General features: G+C 38.6%; 1 protein-coding gene across 1 annotated transcript in view; it reads left to right on the top strand.

Annotated features, from left to right (window-relative positions):
- The window catches only part of PMS1 (PMS1 homolog 1, mismatch repair system component), a 46,660-nt gene extending 29,720 nt beyond the window's left edge, over positions 1-16,940 (top strand). The window contains exons 6-13 of the mRNA XM_053471847.1: positions 5,321-5,437; positions 8,340-8,462; positions 8,633-8,776; positions 9,695-10,521; positions 11,143-11,628; positions 12,188-12,318; positions 15,795-15,955; positions 16,278-16,940. Of these exons, the coding sequence (XP_053327822.1) occupies positions 5,321-5,437; positions 8,340-8,462; positions 8,633-8,776; positions 9,695-10,521; positions 11,143-11,628; positions 12,188-12,318; positions 15,795-15,955; positions 16,278-16,442 (2,154 nt within the window). The 3' untranslated portion in view covers positions 16,443-16,940. The remainder of the gene's footprint in view (positions 1-5,320; positions 5,438-8,339; positions 8,463-8,632; positions 8,777-9,694; positions 10,522-11,142; positions 11,629-12,187; positions 12,319-15,794; positions 15,956-16,277) is intronic.
- Positions 16,941-23,591: the final 6,651 nt, after the last annotated feature.

Here is a 23,591-nt window from a genome sequence, read left to right as displayed (position 1 = left end):
ACAGAGGTCCATCAAGTTCAACCCTTCTACATATCCTTCCGGCTTTTTTTTATGGGGGGGGGTCCTTCTTGACTCCATATTCTTGAAGATAATAAGATTTCTTCTTGGATCAAGAAGCTCTCAGATATTAATGTTAATTCCATCATTCATAGCCCCATATGGTCTGCTTTTCTTGAAAAAATAAAACAAAACCAAAAAGCTCCAGACCCTTTTTAAAGGCATCAATTGTATTCCACCTCTATTGGCAGTGAATTCAATACCTTTATTGTGTATGAAATCTTTGCTCTTCCAGTCTCAGAAGATGACCTCTTGTTCTTTGTACGTTTCTGTTAATTAACAGGTAGCTGGAGAGTTATTTATATTGACCTGCACCCATTTATTCAAAGTTATGATATATGTGCAGTTTTCCTTCATTTTGTTTTCATTGAGACATGAAAAGTGAAAGCAAAGGTGATCATGCAAGAGTGCAGCCTAACTGATGTCAGGAAGCAAGTGCCGCTCATTTCACTGAAACAGTTACCACCACAAAAAATACACTTTATTTCAAGAATGCCTGTAATAGTAAACGTGGACATAGGTTTACATAAATAGTTGCTATTTTATGTGCGTGTTTTAAACTTACAAAATAGGAATAATAGACATTGCTCCCTTTTTAATGTGTCAGTCCAGAGTACATGGCCTATTGTAATATCATGCTAACCCATATAAAAGGTGCAGTAATCTGATAACCAACCCCATTCTGGAAAGTGTAATTGTGGTATGTTGACATCTTTTATTGAAACGTTAAAAAATTTCATTTTTGTCATTAAAATTTATAAGCTTGTTCTGCACTCGAGCAACATTGCATCTTCAATGCCCATCAGAAACTTATTATACTTAGGGGAAAAAGAGTTCAGAATGGAACATGTTTAAAAAATATTAACGGTATCCACTATCACAAAGTTTGCATTTAATTTAATATGTCCTCATGTTTCCTAGCTTTCCGAAAAGCTGTTTACTAAAGTGATCTTTTTACAGTTAAGTATATCAGCTACTCAGGAGGCCAGGCAGTGTAATAACATCCTTGCATTAATCAGCAGCTCAGATTTATTACTGTACCTATGTGTCCACTCTCACATAATCTTTAATAAACAGCATGTGTATTCAGTATGCTGACCCACATAACAGTACAGCGATTTCGTCATACCCTATCCCATTCTGGAAAGTGTAATTGTGGCACAACTCTTGCAATTAAAGTGCTAATTCTCAAATGGGTTTCCCACAAACATACACTATATGGATAAAGGTATTAGGATACACCTGTTACATGTGTATAAAACCAAGCACCTAGCCATGCACGTTTGTGTAAAAAATGTGGTGTTCTGAAGAGCTCAGTGAATTCAGGTTTGGTACTGTGACAGGCAGCCACTTTTGCAATAAGTCAACTGTATTATGGGAAGTGGGAGTGTTTAGGAACATCTGAAACTCAGCCACGAAGCAGAAGACCACATTTGGAGGAGGTGGGATAATGGTATGGGGCTGTTTTTTCAGGGGTTGGGCTAGGTCCCTTTCTCCCAGTGAAGGGAAATCTAAAGTCTATACCAAAACATACTAAGACATTTTGGACAATTTTATGGAAACAGTTTGGGGAAGGCCCTTTTCTATTCCAGCATGACTGCTGCACAAAGTAAGGTCGATAAAGACATGGTTGGATGAGGTTGGTGTAGAAGAACTTGACTGACCTGCACAGAGCCCTCACCTCAACCTCATTGAACACCTTTGGGATGAACTGCAATGGAGCCAGGCCTTCTCATCCAACATCATTGCCTGACCTCACAAAATATTGTGGAAAGCCTTCCCAGAAGAGTGGAAGCTGTTATAGCTGCAAAGTGGAGACCAACATATAAATGTCTATGTATTTAGAATGTGAGAGTCCCTGTTGGTGTAATAGTCAGATGTCCCAATAATTTTGTCTATATAGTGTGGCCTATACAGCCTATATACAACCACGTAGAGGCATCGACTCAAGTTTGAAACAATACAATTTTCCTAACTCATGTCTAGCAAGCAACCCTCTACAGTTTCTTATTGATGATATATGGGATGATATATGTAACATCAACAATTTGCACAGAACAGTATACGCTGCATAGGGCATGGCCGGCTCAAATCTACTGTGATAACTGTTTCATGCCTCTATGTTTCTATAAGGTATGTCTGCTGAGCATTCATTTAATGCATTACAAGACAGCTTTTCTGATGAATTTAAGAACTTATCTACCATTTTATTATATAGCTTACCATTGAGTTAAAAAATGAATTTGTAAATCCAAATTTGGCACTGATAACCATCATGGATTACAGTACTTCCTATCATTTTTTAAATGTTTTTTTGGAGTGCTTGCAGATTCAGCAGCTCTTTTAAAGAGAGAACATAGCAGTAGCAATAACATAATTACTGGTACAGTTTTCCGTGAGCTTCTTCATCTTTTAGTTGATACTTTATACAGTGCAAGGGCTAAAAATGCACTTGAAAAGCCAGTTTATACCTTCAGTCTTCTTTAGTATATAGAAGCTGGTTGTGAGTATTTATTGATAGTACAGTTGAAGTAAATGCTGCTTCGCGCCGAGAATCAAACTCAATTAGAGTTGTCAGGGAATAGCTTTCTACTGGGCATCCATGACTGAAATCAAGACTCTAGCATGAGAACTGCTAAAACCCAACAGATGCTAGTGTTTATGAGCATGTATATTCAGATGTTCTTTCTGGTGAATACTTTACAGGCAATACATCCAGTTGGCCCTATCAGGAACCTAGTCAGCTGGTTGTGTGTGAATATATATTTTGTAACTCTTGCAGCTCTGCATATTCCAGCTTGTCTTAACTGTTATATGTTCAATTTTATGAAACAGGGAGCTTCCGATTACCTAAAAAAATGAAAGTATTCCTGTCTTGCGCAGGTGACTATGCTGTGTGAAACACATTAGTTCATTGTTAAACTGCAAAGGAGAATAATCCTGACCAGTGACGAAAATATGACGTTTAAGGCATTTTGGCTCGGCTGCCAAAAATTCAATTTGCTAAAACAATAATATAAATTTTAAAAAATGTACATGGATAAGCAGCTTTAATAACCCCCCAACAATGCCGGATGTTATCATGCAGGTACTGGACATATGCTAGGATTTTAATGCCAGTTTAATGTCCATTCCCTAGTAAAAGCTACACAACTAAGCTGCAGACACGGAGACAGAGAATAATTAGCTTACACCATAAACTCCCACTATATGATGCTTGGTGAGCCACATACACAACAGAACAAGACTAAGCATTTAATTCCAGCTCCTGCAAATCATATTCCAGATTAGATTATTGTTTCCCAGAGAAATGTTGTCTCCAAAAAGTGACAGACTACACAGGAAAGGCCCCTTCTCTGGATTTCCTCTCTTTAGCAACTTCTTTTTCCCTTTTTTCCCCCTCTGCTTTCCGCCTCATTCAGGTCTTTTTTGTTCCTTCGATTCTTCCCCCTTCTTTGACAATTTCTTTTGCACCTAACTTGCTGACATCTGCCCTTTTTCGATCTTCTTTCTGTTTTTATTCTCTTTTCCTGCTTGCTTGCCCTTTTCATTTGTAGCAACTTTCTACTCTGCCTCCCCACCATGCATAAACACTTATGCACATATATATGTATTCACACACCCACACATATATATATGTATGTATATTAACACGGTACATATGTGCTATATGTCTACTAATCGGTCCTTGACATTGGTGCTCGAGTTGTTGGCTTAGTTTGTTAGTCAAAGGAACATTTTGGAGCTTTCAATACTTGTGAATGAAAATAACAGCTCAACATTCCCATATTTGTTACAAAGAACAAGATTCACATTTAAATTATGGGATAAACCTCTAAAAAAAATAAACCTCTTAAATAAATAACCTCTCAGTTATTAAACAACCGATCCTGTGCTACCACAGCTTTGAAACTGCTTTATATTGTATGCTCACAATTTATGTTGTATGCTCACAATATGACCTGACCATTCTTGCCAGGAACTTTGTGTAAAAATACCTGAAGGCTAGATGGCAAGCTCACAGGTAGGGTTCTCAACTTGTGCCATGTGTTTTTGTGTTAATGTATTTCTGTTATATATGTTTTTAGTCACCCCATCTAAATTGTACAACGCACTATAATTTGTTGGCTCCTAATAATGGATAATAACTCCTATTAAATAAATATGGACTAACCGATGGTCAAAGCAGCAGGAATTATGACGTACTATTGCGTCCATCGTCGTGAAGGAAGCAATATCTGGTAAAGTGCCCTATATACCGTTATATGCTGAAGAAAAAACTTCAAAAATCATTTCTGTTAGATTCTTTGTGGGAAAAATTCCTTCAAGTTGTATTTAACTTGTGTGCCTGTGTGGCCTATGTGTGCCTTTGTGGTCATGGGGAAGTAAGTCCAAAATAGACACAAAAAATATTGGAAGAGGGGAAAATAAAATAACATTTAGGATAAATGCTTTTATTGTAATATTTTCGCAATCATCCCAAGAAAAAACTCAACTTTCTCCAGTTTCAGTACTGAAGAAACTTTTCAAATTAACCTCATTTTATTCCAATGTGTTTGCAGATAGCAAAATACAGGAAGGAGGACAAGATTTTCCAGGGGGGGGTATTTAGTTTTAAAAAAAATGTCAATGAGAGGGGTTTTAGATCCAAAAATTCAAAAACTTCCAACCGTTAGGTTTAAACCAAGACTTTGACATGATGTTCTTTTAATAACCATGGTTATCTAATCTTACTATAATATATCTATAATATATATTTGGGATTAAGTGCGATAGTGAGGTTAACATACTAACAGATTTATGTAAATTGTGCTTGATATTTTAACATCTTAACCGATGAGAAAGTTCCCCTGTGGAACAAAACACGTAGGATGCGGGTAAATATTTGTATTCATTTTTGTGTTGTTGTTTCGGGCACCAAGTCCACTTAGATGTCCAGGACCCTCCATGTATTTGATGAGAAAGTGTCTTGATAGGGTTTCTGTGTTCAATCCTCCTCCGGAGAATGGACAATTCTTTCCACTCAGACCTCATTTACAGTGATTTTAGATTGCTGTGATCTATACCTTATCAAGCTGTTTTTTTATCATGTCCTATACACTGCTGCAAATATCTGGCCTGAGTTTTCCGTTTAGTATTGCTTTTGGTTTGAACTGTGAGAGGTAAACCAGATATGTTTAGGAGCAGTTGATAGAGCAGGTGACTTCAGTTCAACAAGTCTAAATTTAATGTGGAAATTTTGAAGTTGTGCCATTTTTTGCAGGCAGTAATCTGGCAAAAGTCCAAGGTGTTGGATCACAAAATGGCCCTCATGACAGTCCTGGGAACTGCCATCATGAGCAGTATGGTCCCTTTTCAACATCAATGTGATGATCCAGAAGTAAGTGAAAGCATTGCCTCTGTTGCTTTATTGAATGGTATATTGTTTTTAAGTCACACTCTCCAATTCCTGCAGTGTTTGGTGATAACTTTGCTGTATGTCAGCCTCTACTGATACTGTACTTATTAAATTCCGTTAAATGGCATTAAAAATAAATCTCACAGAGCAAAAAAATAATTTAGCATGTGGAGACATGCTATTTTAAGATATACCAAGTTGTAGGTTTAAGGAAAAAAAAATACAAGTCCATGGAGGAAAGAAAGATTCTTTATATCACATTACCCTTGTAGTTAACAACATAAGCAACACTTTCTGATAAAGTCTTCATATAATCGAGCTATTGCAATGAGAAGGAACTGAAATAATCTGGGTTTCTATCTTCGTAGGGTGTCCAAATATAGGTCAGTCTTATGGTTATTATTTATTGTTTTATATAGCGCCATCAAATTCCATAGTGCTGTACAATGGGTGGACAGGACAAAACAAGTAGTATTACACAATAGGTAAAAGTGCCGTCGTTAGGGATGGATCAGCCACACTAGTAAAAGTATTGCAGGAGAGGGACTAGGAAAGGTGAGCTAAAGGAATATGGGAGGGCATTAATGTTCTATGTTGTAAGCATCCTTAAAGAAGTGGGTCTTGAGGGATTTTTTGAAGGAATAAAGGCAGAGAGAAAGACGGATAGACCGGGGAGAGCATTCCAGAGGATAGGGGCAGCCCTTGAGAAATGAGAGCTAGAAATCACAGGAGAGGATAGAAGGAGATCATTGGATGAGCGGAGAGACCGGTTAGGAGTGTATTTAGAGATGAGTGAGGAGATGTAGGGAAGGGAACTGCTGTGAAGGGCTTTGAAAGTAAGAGTGAGGATTTCGAAATTAATCCTGAAGCGCAGCCAGTGAAGAGACTGACAGCGGGGAGAGGTGTTAGTGAAGGGATAGGAGAGGAAGGTAAGTCTGGCAGCAGCATTCATGGTGGATTGTAGAGGGGTGAGACGGTTAAGAGGAAGACCAGCTAAGACAGAATTACAATAATCAAGGCAGGCGATACTAAGGGCATGGACGAGAGCCTTAGTGGCATGCTGTGTTAGGAAGGGACGGATGGGGGCAATGTTTTTAAGATTGAGATGGCAGTTTTTGAGAGCAGAGTAGTAGGAACGTAGCATAAATTTTTAGTGCAGAAAGTCATCCATGGAATGAGACTTTCGCCAACTACGCACAGCAGTGCGGGAACAACGTTGTGGGTGTCGATTTACAGTCGTGTGCCAGGGTTGGAAACGTGAGTGTAGTGAGGAGCGAGTAGTAACTGGGCCTACATCCTCAAGAGCAGATGTGAGAGTGGAGTTATAGAGAAAGGTAGCGTTGTTAGGGCACAACATGTTAGAGCTATGAGAGAGGAGAGGGAGTAAATTGGTTGAGAACTTCTGAGTGTTAATAGAACTGAGGTCTCTGGTTAGTTGAGGATAGGGTGCAAGGGAATGAGTAGGAGGCAAGGTTAGAGTGCAGGAAAGGAAGGGGTGGTCAGAGAGGGGGGAAAGGGAAATTAGAGAAATTAGTGAGAGAGCACATGTTAGAAAAAATAAGGTCCAGGGTGTGACCATCATCATGAGTAGGGGAGTTAATATGTTGTGTGAGATCAGAAGACGGGGTAATAGAAATAAATTTTGAAGCCATGGGACTTAATGGGGTGTCAACTGGGATGTTGAAATCCCCAAAGATAACAGAAGGAATATCAGACGAGAGAAAGAGAAGAAGAAGAAAGATGTTAGCCTGGCCAGGGGGACGGTATATAACAGCTATGCGTAAGGAGATGGGATTAAATAGTCGGCTAGCATGGGCTTCAAATGAGGAGAAAGAGAGTGATGGAGCAGAGGGGAAAAGGTTGAAAAGTACAAGTTGAGGAGAGTAGGAAGCCTACCCCACCACCCTTCCTGTCATCAGATCGAGGAGTGTGAGTGAGGTGGAGGCCATTATAGGAGAGAACAGCAGGAGAAGCGGTGTTACAAGAGGTTAGCCGGGTTTCAGTTAGAGTGAGAAGGTGCAGGGAACTAGAGGTAAAGGGGTTGTGTAAAGCTGTTAGTTTGTTACAGACAGAAGGTGCGTTCCAGAGTGCAATGGTAAAAGGGGGTAGGAAGAGCTGTGGGGTATGTGGACAATATTATTGAAGTTTCTAGAATGTTGACTGGGAAAGGATGGGGACGAGAGCACCACAGGAGGGCCAGGATTTGGGTAAATATCCCCAGCTGCTAAAAGAAGCAGAAGAGAGAGAGTGAGAGGAGGTGGAAATAGGACTTGTGTGAGAGATTGCTGGGAGTGAGGGGAGGTGGGAGAAAGGGAGGAGGTGAAATTGAAAAGTGCTTGGGATGAGAGAAGGGGAGACGAAAGTAACGATGGTGCAATACAGACATAGTGTGGAGGTGCTGGTGGCTGGAGAGAGATGACTGTTCTACTAATAATAGAGGAAAGTGAAAAGAGGAACAAGAGCATTGTGAGCATGGTAACTGGAGACAGATGGTCATGGGAATTGAGCGGTGGTGGAACAAACACAATAAGCAGTAGGCAGCACTTGATGACGGTTCAGTGGCGTATTGATTGCAGGGAGCCTCCAGATTTCTCTTTGTCCTTCCTTGTTGTCCACCTTGGCGAACTCCCTTGGTAAACTCCAAAACAGTGGCACTTAGGAAAATTGGCACTTGGGTGGAAAGTGGCACACAGATGGAAGGTGGCCTGTGCCTCTAAGAAGCTTGTGCCTCCAATGTCACTACTGATATAGATATGGCTGCTTGTTAGGTATTTACCAATGGTGTGGAACTCATGTTTGAAGCCCAGATTATAGGTATCAGATGTACATAATTTGAAATAATTTTGTAGATTCCTAACCTAACTTCTTTTTATCATGCTGGTAGATATCGATTAGTGGATACCTTCCCAAACCAGGCTCGGACAGCACACTGACCAGTTTTTCTAGCTCTGAAAGGAGCTTCCTTTTTATAAACTGTCGTCCTGTTCAACATAAAGAAATAATGAAGGTAACACTGCTGCATTTAAATCTGCGTTGTTATGTTGCTAAAACGTGTTAAAGTGTTTATAAATTTGCATTTACCACCTTAATCACAAAAAATGTTCCAAAACATTTTCGTTTAGTTAATGTAAACATTTTTAGGTAAGTTTAACGCTAATATTTTTTTCATTACTACAGATGATTCGATTGTATTATAATCAGAGCCAGAACAAGGATTCTTCACGTTGCTACCCAATTTTCTTCATGAATATTGTCCTTCCTGCCTCGTTTTTGGATGTTAATTTAACCCCTGATAAAACCCAGGTCATGCTGCAGAATAAGGTATTTTGTATAAGATTTATTTTTTTTAATATGTGTTTTTTGGGTTTGGCTACATCTTAAGGAAGACATTATCTCCTTTCTATGAGTGAAAGGGGATAATGTCTTCCTTAAGATGACCTTAACATCCTCTAAGTGAGACAGTACTTCTGTTTAATATAGTTTAATATAACCTTATGGTGCTCAGGTAAGTTTCAAACTCATGCACAGGCCTCATAACATATCCAAGCTGTTTAATACCCTCTTTAACACATATGTCTCTACCCCATATGAATAATGTACACCATTAAAATATAGAAACATAGGTTGTTGATGTCAGTTAAAAACAAACTATGCCTCCTAGTCAGATACTTAATTACTCAAGTTCTCTGTTTAATTTCTTGAAGAATGTATGCTGGATCAGTGTCCTTTTTATCTGAGAAATAGATGCCTTAGAACACTTGTTAGATTGGATTTCGTAATCACTTTTGTGTACCCCTATAAGATATACTTTTAAATATGTGTTATTTTTATACATATTATATAGTATGTCTGCTTTAGGCATCTCTGGAGCTGTTTCCATAGCGCTGCTTTTTTAGTTGGGTAACAAAAGATCTATGGATGTCGCTTGGCCCAAAACAAATGGATACAGTTTAGGTGTTAACTTGACATGCTGTCCCCGTTGTACTTATATTGTGCTCACTATGCCTTTTATTTATTTATTTTATTACCTTAGCAAATAGGGGAAACCTGTAGTCTTCATGCCTAGAAGCACCTGGCATGAGAAGTCATCACTGTAGACCCTTCCTACTTTTTCAAAGATTAGCCAGGGTTTTGGAATTATGCTCAGCAAACTATTCTGTCAGATGCAGTGTTATCTTAAACACCTCATTCTATGTCAGTAAGTATAGCAGTATAATGTATTTTCTTTATTTTTAACAGGATTCTGTACTGCTTGCTGTGGAGAATGTGCTTAAATCAATATATCCATGTTTAGAAACTGATAAAGCAAATGCACAGTCTCAGGAAAATATTAATGACATTGAACACCCAAATGCAGATCCTGGCAAACAGATGTTTTGTGTAAATCCAAATTCTGAAAAGCAGTTCTTTCCCATTACTAACAGTGATCAAGATTGTTTAAAAAAACAAGTCTTAAACCTAGATGACCATCCTGATTTTGATGTTAGTGAGGTCTCTGTTTATCAGACGAATGCTGTAGTTTGGGGTTGTGCCACAAATTCATCACTAGTGGAAACCAAAGATGGATCTTCAGTAAACTTTGCTATTGATGACAACATTTTACTAGAAACACAGTCAAGTCCTATGCTTTCCACTCCAAACATTGGACAGGCTACAGAAAGAAAAATAAGTAAGAAGACAGAACTAAATGAAGAACTAGATGTTATTGATAACTGGAGTAAAGGGAATGCACTCAAAGATAGTAGAGGCGAGAATCTTGAACCTGTAAAGATATTGTGCCTCCGTGCTGAATGTGATATGATTGAAGAGGTGAGCGACTCTAATTTAGCTAAAAGCCCAGAAAACATAAAGAAATCAACAAATGTTATCGCAGAGAAATCTGGTTTTATCACAGCTTACGACTTCATCAGTAACAAAGTCATAAAGAAGCCAATGTCTGCAATTGAATTCTTCACGCAAGAGACTCGATCTAGACTGTTAGCTGAGAACCCAAACATTGGCATTGGTGAAGTTTCTTCTCAAGCTGATAAACTATGGAAGGAACTGGATGAAGGAGAAAAACTCAAGTTAGTAAGCTATTCATTACTTTCCAGTAGGATATCTTCCTATATGATTCTGTGTTTTAGGAGAAGAGATAGTGTTCATGTTGTGGGTGAATATATTTTATTTAAAATGTGTACATACTTATATGCCATCACTCTGTGATCATCATGTGTTTGTCATTCTCAATCTAAATATCCACGTTCATCACACACCAAACAGTGTTCTAGGCGATCATGAACATTAGAGTGGGAAAGAAGTATCCTGATAAAGATATCCGTGCTTTTGGTAGACTCTGAATTGGAGGTACTTGAAGATGGCTTCATACCCTTCCACCTCCAAAGTGGATGATCCTAACAAAGTGAGGGAGCAGTAAACTCATACCAACACCAAAAATAGATCTCATATTTGTGATCTCTCTGTGGTGCTTTTTAAGCCAGCATTATAAAACACATAGTAAAACATTTACAATAAAACATGTACAGTATTGATCCATTTTAAATGTGTGCATTTATCTATAGCTTGAATTTTGGTTGAATGCTGGTTCTGATTTAAGATGTGAAAATATTAGTAGCATTCTTTTGTATTTAGCTCACATCAGTTCTGATATATTTAGTATCATGGCATTTTCTTGTACATTCATACAGGTACCAGGATAAAGCCGCTAAAGACCTGAAACGATACAACACACAGAGTGCAAAAGCATCAGAGCGGAACATGCAAAGCCCAAGAGAAACAGAGAAAAGACAGAAATTGGCTTCTGGACATAGTCCTGCTCAAAATCCGAAACTGAAAACACCTCTTTCCAACCAGCAATTACTTGACAAACTGTTCCAATCGCAAGTTGAAAAGCAAAATCCCACGCTGCCTGTCAAAACTGTACAGATCACCTTTGCACTCAGTGCCTTAAAACAGCAATGTTATAAGCTTCCAGAAAAGCATACTGTCAATTCAGAGGACTTTTGCTTGATAAGCAAGCTGAACTTCCCTGGTGCTTGGGTTGTAGCCTCTAAGCAAAAAATAGCACTATTAAATCCTTATAGGATTGAGGAAGCTTTGCTGTTTAAACGGCTGGTAGAAAATCATAAAATATCTGCAGAGATGCTGGATTCGGCAATTATTTTAACAGACAGGTAAAGCAAACGCTGTAATTAAATTGGTACTTGAGTTTTAAGGTGAACTTGTCAAAAGGTTACAGAGTTACTTTATAAGGTGCGTGTATACCCATTTACATTACGCTAGCCCCTTTGCTAGCAAACACATTCTTAGATGGGTTTTGATTAGTTTTGAGTGGTTTGCTCAAAACACATTGTTTGGTATTTAATTTTTTTCACTTTTCAAAAAAGGTAGCTCCCTAGTTTTGCCAGTTTAGGCAACATTAGAAGAAGCATACGCTGTTCATGTGTATTTTGACAACTTTCCTCCACAGTGGCAAGCAGAAATGGAAACAAGGCAGCCATTAGGATTAGCCCTCCCCTCTAAAAAATATAACTTTGCCTACCACCTCCACTACTACCAAAACTTTTCTGGCACAGCCCCATGCATCCCTTGCCCTATTCACAGTAGTCAGGAATATTTCTCCATGTTTGTCACCAGTCCTACAAGACTAGATTATGTTCATGTACATGTGTAACATACAAATAATGTATATGTTATAATATTTGCATTTATATGTTATGTTTTTTGTTCCAGGCTACTAGGAGGACCTGCATATTTAGATGCCCTATTAGGCATGCAGAAGGATCCTCCCAGGATGAATGGTGATGTGTACTTTTCTGATCTCAGACTTACAGCTAATGGATTTCAGATAAAAATGACACCAGGTAAATCTCTCTGGTCTGAGTTAACCTCATTAATATTCTAAAGAAATTGATCATATATTTGTGAGATGATGTTTCTCAGTGGGTCTTTTTAGCAGTTACACTGTATTTATTTCCCCCCTTTTACAATCAGCTAGTACAATGAGTTTTGGGCCTGACTATATCCCCGACTAGATTCAAGCACCCAGCTAATCCAAGCACTTGTGCACGACAACAACTGGCCTAACATACATTCAACAGAAGACGTACATGTACTCTGTAGCGTAAGGGTCGTAGGTGAGTTCATTGAAACGCTCCACCATGAGAGTTGCCTTTTTGAACCCCTGAGCACATTAAGTACAATGATAGAGCCATCCAAGAAGAGAGTATTTTACAACATTTTGGTAGTAAGAGGGACCACAGATATGGATATTATCTGTAGAGAGATGGTATAGAAATCAAAGAAGTTAAACGACTTGCAAAAAGAGTATCCAGAGAAAGGAAAGGGGATTTAGGAACTTGGGGCGCTCATGCCCGGAGGCTTGCAGCAGCCAATGAGATAGTGGCATATGAAACAGTGAAAGATGATTGTGAAGGGTAAGGTAGAAACCATGAGCACACCAGACCAGGGCCTCCCTTTTTTATAGGATCTTGCACTTCCATGCATTGAGCCCAAAGGGACAGCGTAACATGCATTACGTGACCTTGTGATAGAAGCATGGCAGCTTTTGCAGATAAATGCTTCATGTGAGGAGGAGGAGGAGAAGGAATGTGTGCGTAAGCGTTGGTATGTAGGTGTTAAAGTGGATTTGAAGGGGGCATATTTCACTGCCTTCTGGTGGGATGGAGGACGAAGGACACTGCAAACGCAGGGATACCTGGGTACTCCTGGAGGCTGCCCATGATAAAAGTGACAGATTTGATATGGGGAAGGAAGGCAAAACACATAAGTTGATAAGCAGCTAGGTAAAAGTATATAAAGACCTATTGAATATTTCTTGCAGATAAGGCAGATGAAAATGTTGGTGCATTTCACCATTATTGTTTGGCTTTACACCAGATCTTTTATCTATCCAACACCCTTGCTGGGAAGTCATCATTAGAAAACACTGAGCTCTCGGATTTCCAGGGTTTTCTCTTACAGCAGCTACGCAATGTGGTTGCTGATAGGGGGGCCACAGCGAACCTCAAGTTGTCCTGAGCTCCTCACCCAACCAGATCATAAGTGGGTACTCTAGAATCCTTAACCCCTTAAGGACAATGGGCGGTCCCTAAACCCATTGAAAACAATGCATTTGTCATTAAGGCGTTAAAGTTAAGTAGGTCAAATGCAGAAGGTAATTTAAGAAAGATAAGAAGGCACAATTGCCCCTTTTTGCCCTCTGGAGATCACATATTAATGTTATGTTAATGCAGGAATGTTTTCAGGTTATTATGTATTGTTTTTTAAATATGTATTGTTTTAAATTGACTTTGGAATTTGAAAATTAAAATTTTTACCTTTTGACACCAATCGTTCAATCTCTGCTGTTCTCATTAAAACAAGGACAATTCATTTATCGAATATAAAGGCCATTTCATGCTGCATATTCTTAAACAATACTTATCAACTCATATTCCTCTAATCCAAGAAAATCAGTAATAAAAAGAATAACAATTGTTTTCCTCCAAATTTGCCAGTTCTTATTCTTTGGAAGTGTAGTTAATATTCCACTTATTTTTTGGAGAAAAACAGTTTAGCTTTGCAGCCAGACAGAACAGTTCTCAATACTTACAGTATGTCAGAAATTCCAGATCTCCGTGTCTAAAAAGTGTGTTTTGCACACAGGTTCTTTTGAGCAACTGCAGATGTTACAAATGGAGTTTTTCCTTCATCTTGTTATAGGTTATAGCAGGGCTCGACAAATCCCAGGCGCCAGGTCGCCATGGCGACAGAGAAATTTGTCCTGGCGCCTAGGTTTTGTCAGCCTCTTACATCCAGAAAAAATTGTGGATGTAAGAGGCTGAGTCACCACACGGGGGCGCTGCTGCTGTCTGCCCAGGAGTCTGGGCAGACAGCACAGCCACACAGAGCCCGCCCCCGAGCCTGAGATCACTCCCACGGAGTGATCCTGTAGGCTGAAAACACGGTTGCTGGAAAACCAGCAAACGTGTTTTCAGCTGCCACAGGCAGCTTCAGGGAAGGGGCTTGTGTGTTGATTGGGTCCCCACACAAGTGTGGGGACCTGACCCAACACCCCCCTGCTGCCTGATCGCTCCATGAGAGCGACAGTGCAGCGTTAACCCCTTCAATGCCGCGATCGCGGCATTTAGGGGTTAATTCCCGTTTTGTACGGGGCTCTGCTGCTGGTGGTCTGCCTGGAAGCCCAGGCAGACCAGCAACAGCAAAAAGGAGCCCCCCCCCCACAAGCCCTTTGATGATTTCTGTAGGCATGGAAGCCTACAGCAGTCATCAGAGACTCCCCCCTACAATGGCTGGTCTGTAGACCAGCAATTGAGTCCCAGCTGCCAGAGGCAGCTTCAGGGACAGGGGGAGAGGGTTCTTTGGTCTCCCCATGAGTGTGGGGACCTGACACAACACCCCCCTGCTGCCTGATCGCTCCATGAGAGCGACAGTGCAGCGTTAACCCCTTCAATGCCACAATTGTATATGACACATTTGTGGCATTGCAGGGGTAAACAAAATTTTCCCCACAAGCTTGTGGGGACTAAATATCAGTCAATGCTGTGCTCCAATGGAACATCAGCATCGAAAGAGTTAAAAAAAAAAAAAAAAAAAAAAATTAATAAAAAAAAAACAGCACTGACCTGAAAGTCCAGGGTGCTTCCAGGTCAAACGCTGTGATTTTAGTAAGTGGGCTGATGATGATCAGATCTCTCTTAACCAACTGTTAGTTTAAAAAAATCCTGGCTCCTAACTTTTTTACCTGGCGCCTAGATTCACAACAAATTTGTCAAGCCCTGGGTTATAGTTTAGCGCACTTGGATTTTATCAACTCATTTTCCAGTAAAGAAAGCATTGTTCTTGTATCAATGTGCAATGTGATGTAAGGTGGATATATGCTTGTCAAGCATCTATACAAGCATATTATTCATGGAAATGTAGTGCGTGAATACAGTTGTATTGTAGTGAAAGTGTAGTTGGTAGGCAAAACATGACAAAAATTGGGGTTAGTAATACCAAAGGTGATATCCCAATCAACCGGTGGGTAAAACTGTGTTTGAAGACACCTCTTTTCTGCTTATTTATATTATGTTATAATGTAAAATAGCATCCTCAGTCTGGTCTAATGTGTTTTGTGAGAGCCTATACTCTTTCAGAGGAGAATCTTCTTGGTGGATTTAAGTACCATGTGAGCTAGTAACTGATCAGCTGCCTTAAGAGCTTTTTTAGATTTTCTAGCCTAGCATATTATCAATGTACTTATATTTTCATAACTTAAATTGTATTGTTATGTTTTATTTTTACAAAATCCAGTCAATTTGTTTTTTTCCATTAGGAAAGTCGGCTCTAGACAACTATATTGCAATAGAAGGAATGGCCACCAGTTTGCCTTTTTATGGGATATCTGATTTGAAGGAGATTTTAAACACTGTGATAAATGGTAATGGTAAAGAACTGTGTGACTGCAGGCCTCTCAAAGTTTCGAACTATCTGAAGGTAATTGGATGTAAATTTAGCGCTAGTCATTTTATAAGGGATAAAAAAAAACTCTTTCTCTATAGCATTCGCACTTCAATTGTGGTTGCTAGCAATAAGTGGTGCATTATGTGTTCACCATTGTAAATATGTTGTAAATTGTGCTTCTCTGATAAATACTGTAATCAAGGCCTGGGTTGTATATTTATAGAGCATGTATTTTCAGGTCTGAAAAAAAAAATCTATAGAGATAAAAAAACCCTGTATTAAATAGAAGAACCCCAAATTACTGTTGTACGTGTTCTGGAATGTGTAAGGTCATTTTTTGTGTTTATTTTTTAAGGGAGAAGCAGTCCGTCTATCTCGTCAGCTTCCATTCCACTTAAAAAAGGAGGATGTGTGCGACACTTTGTCCCGCATGAAAGAGCAGCTTGGAACTGAGAAGAAAGGGTGTATACATGGTCGCCAGTTTTTTCATCATTTAACAGACATACCTGAAACTGTCTGAGAAGACAATTGTGACTTTAGTCAAATAGGACAGACCGTATGAAAAAAGCATTGATTCGTGTTTTTAGATGTCTTTCATTTGTAACTGTTCCTCATCTTAAAGATGCTTTTTTTTTGAAAGATGATGTTGAGGAACAATTATTATTCTTTTGTTAAAAAAGCTGTGCAAGTCACCGTTTATCCCGCTTCATAGTGTGATTTATACAATGACGCAAGTAAACCTGTCCACAGAGGATTTACAGCTCCAAAAATGAAGAAAGCCTAAGAGGCATAAATAATACTTTAGATGAGACAACTTTGGTTGTAAAATTCATTTGTTTCCTAAAATTCCTAAAACAAGCTGTATCATTTTCAATGCATCCCCTACATTGACATCAGTTACTTGAATAAAGTAAATGACTAATATTTATATTTAAGTAGTCTGTAAATGCGAATTGTGAATCTTTGTGTTATTAGTAAAATCCTCCAGACTTTGTGTATGCTTTTAGATCCTATCAGTTGCAGGACTGGTCTTCCATAATGAACTTTCAAATCTGTAAAAGAGAGAATGTTTTGCAATTTTCTGTGCTTTGTTTGGCCAGTGTGGTCACACAAATTATATATTGTTTTTATTTAAGGACCGGTAGGGTTTAAATTCTTTAACCTTAATACTTCCATGGGTTTTGCTGATTGGATATCAGGCAATACATCACAAATTATAAAATGTATTCTATAACCTATATATTACATCATCTGCAAAAGAACCAGGTAAGGTATATGAATTGTACCCATGATCCAGTGGGTGTCCCTGGGTGGCCAGTAAGGTGCAGAAGAAGATCTAGGGAGGTTCTGTTGTGCTACAACCCTTGGGAGCTTCCAAGTTTGTTTGGGGAGGGGTGATTCTGTGTTAAACAGACCAGGTCATCCGAGTTACTCTAAAAATATTTCCAAAAGAGTGGAAGAAATTGGTTAGATCTAAAATGGTTAAAAACTGACAAACTTGAAAACAACTAACTCAAAAAGCAGGTCATGGATCTGGAAAATATTTGGAAGACATGATAAACACACCACTGGTGACAATCACTGGCCACAGCCTTCTATAGACCAAGAGGAAAACCTTTTCTCATATGGTCTGGGACTTTATTGTGAAGGGATAGTATTCACGGTGAATTCACAAAAAATTACAATATTTTCTCACAAAACCTTTAAGAGCTACCTAACTCCCCTCCTCACCAGAAAAAAAAGGCTTTTTTAGGGGACCCGACTCCTCCTTGGCTTTTCAGTGTCTATACAAAAACCGTGTAATGTGTTCATCAAGCGGTTTATATCAAAAATTGTGAACAATGTTCTCTGTGCAACAATCGTGTGAAAAAAGAATATATTCAAAAGTCAAAAGTGCTCCCCATGGAAGCCCCAGCCCTTAGGCTAGTGTGATAAAAATGTACCCTTTATACACCTCACACCAAGCCAAAAGGCTGGGGCTAGTGTATACAAAAATAAAAAGTGCCGAAACCCTTCAGAAGATTGGAGTGACAGCCATTCTCATCACCCATGACAATCAGGATCTAGTGTCCAGATTTGTCCATCCAACTTCCCTCCCATAAAGATATATTATCTCCAGTTCCAATCCTGCTGCCAACCTGACCAGATTGACAGAAGCTTACTGATGTTGAGCAGATCATCTTGTGTCAAAATGATGCTAAAAGGTATAAAACCAATGACCTTGAATTGGTAATCTAGAATATTTAGAGACCTTCTCAGCCTGAGTAAAGGTTTGATGTCTAATGTGGAGACCTTGCCAGACATTCTGATGCTCATCCAACTGGATTTGGACAGAGACTCCCATGCTGAAGATACAAGTAATAGAACTAAACATGTTTATAATTATAGAGTAAGGTTAGCCCTCATCTTGGCTATAATGCTTCTTACTTGCTTCTGTATGTATCTTCTTTTGCTCCATTCAAGCCTGAATCATCTATCCATCAGTAAGATTTTAATGACTAAAAACAGTCTTTCTAGTAGTGATCACCATAGAAAGGACAATTGTAGAGACGACCATGAGCTGGTTCTACATCATAGGAAAAGTCAGTTGGTGTTTCTCTGACCCAGGTTGTTCAGGTACCCATTTGGAGACCTTCACCCATTTCTTCAATACCTTTGGCTGGTCCACCTCCATCAAGAATGCTCTATGTTTCGCAGAAGAGTTCTTCAAAATGCTTCAAGGTTTGTGATTGTAAACAATTTATGTTAAATGTTTTTGCACAAACTGCTGAAACAATGTAGGCAGAATCCAGGAGGTGTGTTATAGTCTAAACATGGAAATCACGCCTTTGGTAGATATTGGAGCTAATTATTAAAACTTAAAAATTGAATACTAAATGCAGGTAAATATGCTAGAGAAAGCTGTATTCATGTATGGTTTATCTCTTTCCCGACTGTTATCCTTCCAAATTTTCTGTTGTTTCAGAGGCTTTATGGTCTATCAGTACTATTTACCATGTTCCTTTATGCAAGGTATTAAAATATTCATACTAAGAACTTGGGTGGAAAGAATTAAAAAGTCTGTTATAAACTCAGTGTAAAATCCATTTTAAAAAAAGTGATCTGGACAAAATTCATTGGCAGGGAGAAATGGAAAACCCCAGGAGATTTTTTTTAAGATCCCGTAATAATTTATTGAGACATAATTATTTTTCCATTTATTGGATGAGAAGTCTCAGTGTTCACAAGAAGCTGCTTGTGTTGATTATGAAGTAATTTTTGTCATGTTCCATGCTATTTGTTAACTATACTATTTGTGTCTATTCAGTTATGTAATCTGAAGTACGTAAAGTACAATACTTGAATAACATATACAATAAAAACAGTGAAAGATTTGTTACAATCATAATCATGTATGTTACTTACTTTGTTACAGACTTTGTAACACAGATGTCTATGCTTTGTCCTTCTTAAAAAGGTTCTTGTACTACTGATGTGATGTGATCTGTATGTCCACAGCTTAAGGACACAGTCAGGTTTACCTTTTTCACGATGTCTTTGCTCTCTTATTTAGTGCATCCATAAAAATCCTTTAGTTTCTTTCAGGACAAGTATGGCACAAAATGCACATAGGACACATGTTTATGTATTACATACGTACATTCATATATATTGTATACACACAATGCAGCAGGAAAAAAATCATGATATCTAAAATTCCTTATTGGTGCCTTTCATACCAGAATATCTAGGTTGATATCCCTGTTTGCTCAAATAAATGTATCTTTTTGTTTTTAACAATATTGTTATTCTAAATAAATCTTATAGTAAATAATGACAAGTCAAGGCTTCCACAAGGACGGATATTAGATTCATTTCTCTGCGTAGAATTTTCACTGTGAGCCATTAAAAATGGTGGATATCTGTAGTGTACCTAAGAGGGAGGGGGTCGCTCCAGGATGCCACTCAGGGAGTGCACGATAGGCACGCCGAACAGATGTCTATGCAGCCCAGCGGCCGCCTAACGTGTGGAGCTTGCACACGGGTGTTACAGCAGTAAGCTGCGTTAGCCAGCCATCGGGCCACATAGATGTTTGCGCTGCCCCAGTGATGCTCGGCCCACAGACCCGTGAAATCTGCAAGAGAGGTAAGAGGGGTGCGGGAGAGTGAATGAATGAGTGTGTGAGTATTTAGGGGCAGAAATGGGACAGGCAGACTGTTTAGAGGGGGCAGAAGTGACACGGGCAGGCTGTTTCAGAGGCAGAGGTGACACGGGCAGGCTGTTTCAGAGGCAGAGGTGGCACAGGCAGGCTCTTTCAGGGGCAGCTGTGGCACAGGCTGCTTCAGGCGCAATGGTGGCACAGGCAGGCTATTTCGGGGCTGTGGTGGCACAGGCAGGTTGTTTCAGGGGCAGTGGTGGCACAGGCAGGTTGTTTCAGGGGCAGTGGTGGCACAGGCAGGTTGTTTCAGGGGCAGTGGTGGCACAAGCATGCTGCTTTAGGGGGAGTGGTGGCACAGGCAGGCTGTTTTAGGAACAGAGGCCTACCACATCAATGTTTGGCTATAGTGATGGGAATTACGCTGTACCAACATCAATGTATGACTCAGTATTTAGTGATGGGAGTTATGGTGTACCATATCTGTTCAGGTAATTTTTATTTTTTTAAACTAATTTAATTTATTTTTTTCAGATACAGTTTTACAGTTTGCAAATTTGTGAAATAAATATTCTTGCCAACATTCACTTTTTGGTGTGTGTGTGTGCCACATACAGGATCTGCCCCGGTAGCCAAATATTCTAGGTATGCCCCTGGCATATATATTTAAAGTTTTAGGGTCAGCTCATTTAAAAAGTTCCCAGTTATGTCTATGAGACAAAGCCTTACCATTTTCTGCACTTTTATCTATCGAAATTAAATGTGATGAGTATAAATGTACCTTTACAAAATTATATGTAAATTCGATTTTTATTTAATAATGTTGCCAAATTTAAAGGTTGTGATCAAGAACTGCAACCAACCTTCATTCCATACTATAAGTTTTATATTATGGTTTTCGGCTATGTCCCCTATGTAAGTTTTTCTGTATACTTTATATTCATAATAAAGTTGATCCATCAATATTAATGTCCTTAAACTGAAAACTGGGTCCTAAAATCTGGTCAGAAACACAAATACACAGTGTATTTATTTACATTTTATTTGATTTTTTTAAAAAAATTTGTTTATAAAAATCACATGACATCCTTCCCGAAGAACCTAATTGGGTGCGTAAGAACATCATCATACGGTGTGCAGGGAAACAACAGAGAACGTTCTCGAGATATCACTACACTCTAACTAGATCTTCTCTGTGCAGTTAAAAGTGTTATCCATTGATTTGGAGACAATTTTATCAAGTTGATTGCAATGTGGATAAAATATATTATTCCAACCTGTTATAGAAAGGGAGTAGAAAAAGAGCTTCAGGCATCCACTTAGTGCCACAGAAACATTCTGGACTGAGAAACCCTGTGCTTCTGCCAAACATAGTTGTAATGTAGCTTGGAAAAGTATACACACCACAAGTGGATAACATAAGTGGCACTTAAGGATTATCCTGTGTTTCTTTTAGAATTTACTGAATGCTGCATTGGTTAAGCCCTAGTAGTAAAATTGTAACCAGGTTTCAGAATGTATTTACTAAGCCTTACAAATCTTGTATCCTTTAATTGATTAATGTTCAAGTGGTAATAACATTTTACAGTGATTTTTACCATAATACTAAAAAGAAAATTAAAATGTAACATTTTGAATTAGTGTAATAAGAAAACACAATCTTTAAGTCCCACCCAATAAGTGATTTTGCCTTCTCAATATTCTGCATCTATCCTTCTAGACATATTAGAAGTGTTACCTGGGCATTTTAGTAAATTAAATTGGTCACATAGAATACCTCAAAGGTTTTTTTTTTTTGTTTAGATTGAAAGATGTTACAGCTATCAATGCTGATACACAAAATAATTATATTTTTTCAAGGATTTGTCAGGATGTGAATATATAATGAAACAACGGAGAATACTATGAAAGAGGTGGGGTAAGCCCAGGAGAATTAAAAAGAAGAGTAGAGGCTTGTGGTCAAATCTACCTGAAAAAAATGTCTCTTCATCTGCTTTATTCCTCATATTTTTGGACACCATGTATCATAAGGTGGAAGGAACATCTGCTTGGTATCTACAATTTTATGTTCTAGATTGCTGCAGCTGGCTCCCGGAGGAAGGAAAGGTCCTCTAGAAGAAGATGCTCATGCCAAGCAAATATCTGTGAAAGAAATGCTGAGGTTATTCCTGCAGCACTGGAGTCAAGAGCAGAATATTCATTACACTACAGTCGGGGCTGAACTGGCGATGAACAGGAAGCCCTGGCACTTTAAGGCCAGTGGCCACTTCATGATGTAAGGGCTGCTGACAACTGGATATGTGTGGCTGCATGCTAAATTTTATGTTCCGGGTCTTGGATAAGTGCAATCTTAACGATAAAAGATTCACTTGAAGCAATGGTGTACATGTTTCTTTCCTCCAGCTCCTTCCTGAGTTTACTAACCTACAAAATTAAGTTATGGGACTATAGGCTATTATACTAAATTGCAAATATGTTATGTAATCTACTGATTTTCATTAGGGTCACAACAAGTTGATAACCTTATGCTTTTTAGGCACATAAGGTGCCTAAATGTATTGTAATTAAAGCATACCACTTTCCCTGCAATCAGCACATCTGATATTATTATTATTATCAATTTACATAGCGCCATCATATGCCGTAGAGCTGTACAATGGATAACATAACAAGTAGTGCATAACACAACAACTAGACTTATACTGTAAACATTCCACTGTACGTAAACAGGTTCTCAGAGAGAACATGTATAACAAGTTTAACAAAAACAATTAATATACCAGAGAATATGGAAACCTAAACAAATGTGAATCATATATTTAATATATTTTGAGAGAGCTTAGTGGTGCGTGATTAGCTTTCAGTGCTTAAATTACAGTAACCTTATAACTATTTAAGACGGTGAATGTGTACGAAGTGCTTGTGGAGTATGGCCCACTAAAAATAAATTTAACGTTAACATCAAAAATACAAGCATGCTACTGTTTTGTATGAGCTGGATGTTGCATTTTGACACATGCATAGACTAATAAACAATAAACAGTGTTTAAGCTCTTGAAATGGTCTTGATGTCATGTGAACCCTGTTGAGTCTTTGCACAGAAATGGAAATATTTTGCATGGTATTATGCAGAGTATTCTCAACATGAAGTTTTTCACTAAAACTAAAAATGCCCATGACATTGACTCCTTCCAATCTTAAGTGACCTGCATTAATCCTTATATTCAAAGACTGTGTATTTAAATTAGTTTATAGTATTTCCCACATCACCCATAAAACAAATGAATTAAGCATCCAAGAGCATTTTCTCACCATGAGACAACATGATTATTATCTAATCTGGGACACTTTTTATGCCTGATTAATTGGCTTACATAACTTTGTTTCAGCATCGGAAATGCTTTGTATGGGATTACTCATACTTCTTAAATAGAGGAGGTTTCATTAGGTCATACAGTGTAAAGGCCGTTCAAATGGAGCCCAAGAAACTACAAGAAAAGAATTTCAAATGCTTATTGCCTAATGTGATTTCC

Source organism: Spea bombifrons, chromosome 7 (genome assembly GCF_027358695.1).
Source record: "Spea bombifrons isolate aSpeBom1 chromosome 7, aSpeBom1.2.pri, whole genome shotgun sequence".
Taxonomy (NCBI): Eukaryota; Metazoa; Chordata; class Amphibia; order Anura; family Pelobatidae; genus Spea; species Spea bombifrons.
Note: the sequence above shows the minus strand (reverse complement) of the source record. Positions and strands in the feature narration are given on the sequence as shown.